The following is an 8,188-nucleotide window of genomic DNA, read 5'->3' as shown; positions in this document are numbered from 1 at the left end:
CATTTAAATCATTATGGAGGAGGGAGAGTATTAAGATGTGGGGGAGGGGTACTAAGACTAACTGCTAGTGCTTTTAGTCAGAAAATGATGCTTAACGGTGGCTAGGTTTCAGGTGTAGACCCAGCGTTGTCAGTGAATTGTTCTTCTAGCTTTTACCTCATTTGTTTTTGAACTAACATTTTTACAGAATTGGAGGGGTATATAAGTCATACTCCAATAAAATGTATGTATGTATAAAATTTTGTTTAATCAAGTCCTAGACACCATAAAGTATCACAGGTTATTGGAATGATGAAAAACTGAAAATTTACAGCTACTTTTGGTAATTGCCAGTGACTGCCTAAAGGTATTAGGCCCTGGTTATGATGACAACAAACCACAGTTCAGTGTACTAGTATTTTATGACTTGTCTCGTTAGTTAGTTTGAAAACATTTATGTTATTGTCTTAGGTTAAACTACTGAGTGAAAAATTTTCTTCAATTAAAAAAAATTTTTTTTGGTAAAATACTTTGAAGGTTTTAGATGAATGCTTTGGGAATGTATTATGGCTTCTTAAAATACCCCTTGATTGTAGATTATACAAAGAAATCTCTTTTTTTTATAGTCTTATATATATAAACTTCAGTGATTATTCATGATATTAAAAAATGACCTATCTGGTATTTAGCACTTACATAAAATTAATGTATGATGATTTATAATAAAAACTTACAAACATACATATTCCATTTAGCACCCACTAACCACTCTACTGCTGATAAGATTCCTTTAACAAAAGTGGGACGACGACTATACACCGTAAGACACAGAGAGTCTGGGGTTGAAAGATCTATTGTTTGTCAAGTCGATGGAGTGGAAGGAAGTAAGAAGGTAACAATTCGTTCTCCAGTGCAGGTATGAAATGATCCATTTTTTTGTGGGGTCATATTATGCATATTTGTGTGCTAATAAAAAAACTAAAGCTAATTAATACCAAAAGAATATAAACTGCAATAAAATCATAACTAATATAAAAAAGAATCATTGCCAGTAATTGTACTACTCTAGTATGAACAGTGGTAGGATTTTGTTCAATACTTCTCATAACTTTTTTTTAGGACTCTTTGTAAAATCTTTTTGGACTGTTACTTTTAAATGCCTCATCAATATTTTGTTTTGGACTTGGTAGTACTATGTGTACGTCCTTTGATTTTAATTAGAAAATATGGTGAGAGAAAGTTTTTTACATCTTTATTGAGGTTAAACTGATGTACAATAAACTGCACATATTTAAAGTTGATGAATTTGGGCACAAAATACATCTGTGAAACTGTCATCACAATGAGCATGCTGAACATATTTATCACCCCAAAAAGTTTCCTCTCTCCCTACTTCTCCATTCTTACGCATCCACTGATACGTTCCCATTGTGTATTGCACATAGAGAAGCTCATGTAAACAGAGTACAAAAAGGAATAGGACTTCTTTCACTCAGCATAATTTTGCATGTATCAGCTTTTGTGTATTAATGTTATATGCAGTTACATGTTGTTGTTGATTAGTAATCTTTTGAATGGATGTTCCAAATACCATTTTGAATGAATCTTTGTATATGGTGTAAGGGTTGAAGTTTATGTTTTGCCATGTGGCTATTTAGTTGTTCCAACCAAGACTATCCTTTTTCCATTAAATGCCTTGGTGCTTTTGTGCAAAAAAAAAAATTGATCATATCGATGAAGTGGGGCGATCATGGGGTTCAGAACTAATGGCCCAGAAAGCATTCTTAAAGACGTCTTTGGTGCCAAAAGGTGATTTTATTAAAGCATGGGGACAGGACCCATGGGCAGAAAGAGCTGTGCTGGGGTTGTGAAGAGTAACTGGTTATATACTATGGGCCTGGGGGAATTAGAGTCAAGAGGAAGTTTCTTAAAGGATTTTCCATATGCCAGAGACTCACAGGTTGCTAGAGGCCTAGCTGTTTTGCTAAGGTTGTTCTTCCCTTTAGTAAAACATTAATATTAAGACGGTAGGGAGTTCTTGGGCATTAGGCTATTGATAAGATTGCCCTTTTCTTGGAATTATGCTAAGATATTTGTAAGCTGATGGAGACTCTGTAAGTTTAACCATGTGTTTTCTGTTCTTTGCTTTGTTCTTGGGCAGCCAGGAGTGCCAGAGGAATATCACACATATCTCACTGGGGGAGGGGGAGGAGCTCTGCTAGCTTGTGCTTGGCCATCAGCTTGCCTTATGGTCCCTCATCAATAACTTTGGGGGTTTATTTCAGAACTCTATCATCTATCTCATTGATCTATTTGTTGATCTTTATGCCACAATTACATTGTCTTCATTACCTTTTTATCCTGAGTCTTGAAATCAGGTAGTACAAGTTGTCCTACTTTGTTCATTTTCAAAGTTGTTTTGGCTATTCTGAGTCCATTCTATTTCCATTTAAATTTTAGACTTAGGTTTTCACTGTTGATTGAAAAGTTATGATTTAGTTGGTATTTTTACATATTTCTGATTTTTATTGCTGATAGTACCACTAATTTTTATATTAACCTATATTGTGTAATGTCACTAGATGCACTTGTTGTAGTAGCTTCTTCGTAGATATAGTTTTGATATCTGCAGATAAAGATTTTTCCTTTTTCCTTTCCAATCTGGATATGTATTATTTTATTTTACCTTTACTTCCCTGTTGCATTGGCTAGAACCTCCAGTACAGTATGAATAGATGTTCTGAAAGCAGATATTTTTGCCTGGTTCTCAATCTTAGCAGTATTCATTCTTTCACCATTAAGTTTTGAGTTGCTTTCTTTTTTTTTTTTTATTTAAAAAAAAATTTTTTTTCAACGTTTTTATTTATTTTTGGGACAGAGAGAGACAGAGCATGAACGGGGGAGGGGCAGAGAGAGAGGGAGACACAGAATCGGAAACAGGCTCCAGGCTCCGAGCCATCAGCCCAGAGCCTGACGCGGGGCTCGAACTCACGGACCGCGAGATCGTGACCTGGCTGAAGTCGGACGCTTAACCGACTGCGCCACCCAGGCGCCCCCTACATATTTCTGATTTTTATTGCTGATAGTACCACTAATTTTTATATTAACCTATATTGTGTAATGTCACTAGATGCACTTGTTGTAGTAGCTTCTTCGTAGATATAGTTTTGATATCTGCAGATAAAGATTTTTCCTTTTTCCTTTCCAATCTGGATATGTATTATTTTATTTTACCTTTACTTCCCTGTTGCATTGGCTAGAACCTCCAGTACAGTATGAATAGATGTTCTGAAAGCAGATATTTTTGCCTGGTTCTCAATCTTAGCAGTATTCATTCTTTCACCATTAAGTTTTGAGTTGCTTTCTTTTTTTTTTTTTATTTAAAAAAAAATTTTTTTTCAACGTTTTTATTTATTTTTGGGACAGAGAGAGACAGAGCATGAACGGGGGAGGGGCAGAGAGAGAGGGAGACACAGAATCGGAAACAGGCTCCAGGCTCCGAGCCATCAGCCCAGAGCCTGACGCGGGGCTCGAACTCACGGACCGCGAGATCGTGACCTGGCTGAAGCCGGACGCTTAACCAACTGTGCCACCCAGGCGCCCCTTGAGTCGCTTTCTTGTAGATGACCTTTCTTAGTTTGAAAATGCTCCCTTATGTTTCTAGTTTACTGAGTTTTGGTCAGAACTGGATGTTGGATTTTGTCCAATGATTTTCTGTGTTTATTAAAAGGTTTTTTTTTTTTTATGTCTTGTTTTTGAGAGAGAGAGAGCGCGCGCATGTGTGAGCAAGCAAGCGGGGGGGGGGGGGTGCAGAAAGAGGGAGACAGAGAATCCGAAGCAGGCTCCAGGCTCTGAGCTATCAGCACAGAACCTGATGCAGGGGTCAAACCCATGAACTGTGAGATCACGCCCTGAGCTGAAGTGGGATGTTTCACCAACTGAGCCACCCAGGGGCCCCTACTGTGAAAGGTGTTTTAAAACATACTTAATATGTTGAATTGAATTTTTTTAATTATTGTATTAAATTACAATTGGTTAGATTCAGTATAGTGATTCAACAGTTCTATATATTAGTGTTCATCATGATATGTGTACTCTTAATATCTTACATATATTTCACCCATCCCCCCACCCACCTCACCACTGGTAACCACCAGTTTGTTCCCTATACTTGAGTCTCTCTTTTTTTTCTTTGTTTTGTTTCCTAAATTCCACATAAGAGTGAAATCATATGGTATTTGTCTTTATCTGACGTATTTCACTTAGCATTTATATTCTGCAGTTCCATAATTGTTGTTGCAAATTACAAGATTTCCTTCTTTTTTATGGACGAGTAATGTCACATTGTTTATGTATACCACATCTTCTTTGTCCATTCGTCTATTGGTGGACACGTGAGTTGCTACCATAATTTGGCGCTTGTATGATGCTACAGTAAACATAGGGGTGCATATATCTTTTCAAATTTGTATTTCTATATTCTTTGGGCAAATAGTAGTGGAATTACCAGATAATGTGGTAATTCTATTTTTAATTTTTTGATAAACCTTCATACTGTTCTCCACAGTGGCTGCATCAGTTTGTGTTTCCATTAACAGTGCACAAGGGTTTCTTTTTCTCTACATTCTTGCCAACACTTACTGTTTCTTGTGTTTCTGATTTTAGCCATTCTCACAGGTGTCAGGCGATATCTCATTGTGGCTTTGATTTTCATTTCCCTGATGATTAGTGATGTTGGGCATCTTTTCATGTGTCTATTGGCCATCGTATGTTTTCTTTGGAATAACATCTTTTCATCTCATCAGCCTACTTTATAATTAGATTATTTGCTTATTTCTGTTCTGAAGATGTATAAGTTCCTTATATACTTTAGATACCAACCCATTACTGGATATGTTGTTTGCAAATACCTTCTCCCCTTCACTAGGTTGTCTTTTAGTTTTGTTGGCTGATTCCTTTGCTGTGCAGAAACTTTTTATTTTGCTGTAGTCTCACTACTTTAGTTTTGCTTTTGTTTCCCTTGCCTCAGGAGTCTAGAAAAATGTTGCTAGTGCCAATGTCAAAGAAATTACTGCCTATGCTCTCTTGTAGGGTTGTTATGGTTTCAAGTCTCACATTTAAGTCTGATCCATTTTGAGTTTAGTTTTGTGTATGATGTAAGAAAGTCGTCTGGTTACCTTATTTTTAATTTTTTTTGAGTTTATTTTGAGAGAGAGAGAAAGAGAGAGAGAGAGAGAGAGTACAGTGATGGGCACAGAGAGGGAGAGAATCCCAAGCAGGCTCCACGCCCAGCATGGGGCTCAGTCTCATGAACTGCACGATCAGGACCTGAGCTGAAATCAGGAGTCCAATGCTCTACCTACTGAGCCACTTAGGAGCCCCTGTCCACTTCCATTCTTTTGCAAGTAGCTTGCCAGTTTTCCCAACCCATTTGTTGAAGAGACTGTCCTTTCCCCATTGCTCATTCTTGCCTCTTTTGTCATAGATTAATTGCCATATAATTGTGGGTTTATTTCTTGGCTTTCTCTTCTGTTCCATAGACTTACATGTCTGTTTTTGTACCAGTACTATACTGTCATGGATTACTGCAGCTTTGGTATATCTTGCAGTCTGTGATTGTGATAGCTCCAGTTTTTTTCTTTTTCAAAAGTGCTGTGGCTACTCAAGATCTTTTGTGGTTCCGTATCAATTTTAGGTTATTTGTTCTAGTTCTATACATTGTGCTGTTGGTATTTTGATACGGATTGCATTATATCTGTAGATTGCTTTAGGTAGCGTCAGCATTTTAACAATATTTTTTCTCCTAGTCCATGAGTAGGGAATACCTTTCCATTCATTTTTGTCATCTTCAATTTCTTCTTTCAGTGTTTTATAGTTTTCAGAACACAGGCCTTTCACCTCCTTGATTATAAGTTTATTCCTAGGCATTTTATTATTTTTCGTGCAATTATAAATTGAATTGTTTTCGTAATTTCTCTTTCTGCTACTTCATTATTCGTGAATAGAAATGCAACAGATGTCTGTGTATTGATTTTTTTATCCTGTGACATTACTGAATTCATTTATCAATTCTAGTAGTTTTTCATTGGAGTCTTTACGGTTTTTTATATAGAATATCGTGTCATCTGCAAATAGTGAAAGCTTTATCTTCTTTGATTGCAATGGCTATGACTTCTAGTACTATGATGAATAAAAGTAGTAAGTGTGGACATCCTTGTCTTATTCCTGATCCTGGGGAAAAGCTTTCAGTTATTTGCCACTGAAATGACATTAGCTGTGGGTTTCCCTTATATGGGCTTTATTATGTTGAGGTATGTTCCTTCTTAACCAACTTTGTTGAGGGTTTTTATCAGGAATGGATGTTGTACTTTGTCAAGTACTTTTTCTGCATATATTGAAATGATCATGTCGTTTTTACCCTTTCTCTCATTGATGTGATGTACCACTTTGATTGGTTTGTGAATATTGAACCACTTTTGTGTTCCCAGAATGAATCCCACCTGATCATAGTAGATGATTTTTCGCCATGCATTATTGGATTCAGTTTGCTAATATTTTGTTCAGGACTTTTGCATCTATGTTCGTCAGAGATATTGGCCTGCAGTTTCCTTTTTTGTTGTGTCTTTATCTGGTTTTGGTATCAGTGTTATGCTGGTGTAATAGAATGCATTTGGAAATTTAATTTCCTCTTTTATTTTTTGGAATAGTTTGAGATGAACTGGTATTAACTCTTCTTTAAATGGTAGAATTCACCTGTGATGCCATCTTGTTTGGAGCATATAAAAAAAATTTTTTTTTAACGTTTATTGTTGAGAGAGAGAAGGAGAGAGAGAAAAAGCATGTGAGCGGGGGTGGGGCAGAGAGAGACAGAGACACAGAATCTGAAGCAGGCTCCAGGCTCTGAGCTGTCAGCACAGAGCCTGACACAGGATTGAACCCACAAACCATGAGATCATGACCTGGGCTGAAGTCAGATGCTTAACTGACTGAGCCCTGTTAGGGTGTTTTTAATCCTGGTTCAGTTTCAATAGTGGTAATTGGTCTGTTCAAATTTTCTGTTTCTTCCTGCTTCAGTTTTAGTAGGTTATATGTTTCTAGGAATTTATGCATTTCTCCTAAGTTGTCCAGTGTGTTGGCATAGAATTTTTCATAATATTCTCTCATAATCCTTTGTACTTCATAATACTTTGTACTTCTGAGGTGTTGGTCGTTGTTTCTCTTCTTTCATTACTGATTTTGTTCATTTGAGTCCTTTTTTTTTGGTAAGTCTGCCTAACAGTCAGATTTTGTGGATTTTCAAAGAACCAGCTCCTGGTCTCATTGATTGGTTCCTTTTTTTTTTTTTTTTTAATTTCCTTCCTTCACTCATTTGGGGTTTTGTTTGTTCTTTTTGTAGCTTTTTTTGCTATAAGCTTGCATTTTCTTTTGAGATTTGTCTTGCTTCATGAAATAGGCCTGTATTGCTATAAACTTGCCTCTTAGAACAGCTTTTGCTGCATCCCAAGGATTTTGAACCTTTTTGTTTTTGTTATTATTTGTCCTCATGTTGATTTTTATTTCTTCTTTGATTTCTTGGTTGACCTATTCATTGTTTATAGTAGTATGTTATTTAACCTTCATGTATTTCTCTTTTTTAAAAATTTGTTAATTGTTTTAAATTTACATCCAAATTAGTTAGCATATAGTGCAACAATGATATCAGGAGTAGATTCCTTAATGCCCCCTACCCATTTAGCCCATCCTCCCTCCCACAACCCCTTCAGTAACCCTCTGTTTGCTCTCCATATTTAAGAGTCTCTTATGTTTTGTCCCCCTCCATGTTTTTATATCATTTTTGCTTCCCTTCTCTTGTGTTCATCTGCTCTGTGTCTTAAAGTCCTCACATGAGTGAAGTCATATGATATTTGTCTTTCTCTAATTTCACTTAGCCTAATACCCTCTAGTTCCATCCACGTAGTTGCAAATGGCAAGATTTCATTCTTTTTGTTTGCCGAGTAATACTCCATTGTATAGATATACCACATCTTCTTTATCCATTCATCCATTGATGGATGTTTGGGCTCTTTCCATACTTTGGCTATAGTTGAGAGTGCTGCTGTAAACATTGGGGGGCATGTGTCCCTTCGAAACAGCACACCTGTATCCCTTGGATAAATAGTAGTGCAATTGCTGGGTTGTAGGGTAGTTTTTTTTTTTTTTTTTTTTTTTT

At 36.5% G+C, this 8,188-nt stretch overlaps 1 protein-coding gene across 1 annotated transcript in view; it reads left to right on the top strand.

Annotated features, from left to right (window-relative positions):
* VPS13A (vacuolar protein sorting 13 homolog A) overlaps positions 1-8,188 on the top strand; it is a 265,687-nt gene that overhangs the window by 168,560 nt on the left and 88,939 nt on the right. The window contains exon 42 of the mRNA XM_040449254.1: positions 689-895. Within this exon, the coding sequence (XP_040305188.1) occupies positions 689-895 (207 nt within the window). The remainder of the gene's footprint in view (positions 1-688; positions 896-8,188) is intronic.

The sequence above is a fragment of the Herpailurus yagouaroundi genome, unplaced genomic scaffold (genome assembly GCF_014898765.1).
Source record: "Herpailurus yagouaroundi ecotype Mexico unplaced genomic scaffold, PumYag 199, whole genome shotgun sequence".
NCBI classification, from domain to species: domain Eukaryota; kingdom Metazoa; phylum Chordata; class Mammalia; order Carnivora; family Felidae; genus Herpailurus; species Herpailurus yagouaroundi.
This window is presented reverse-complemented; position numbering and strand designations above follow the sequence as displayed.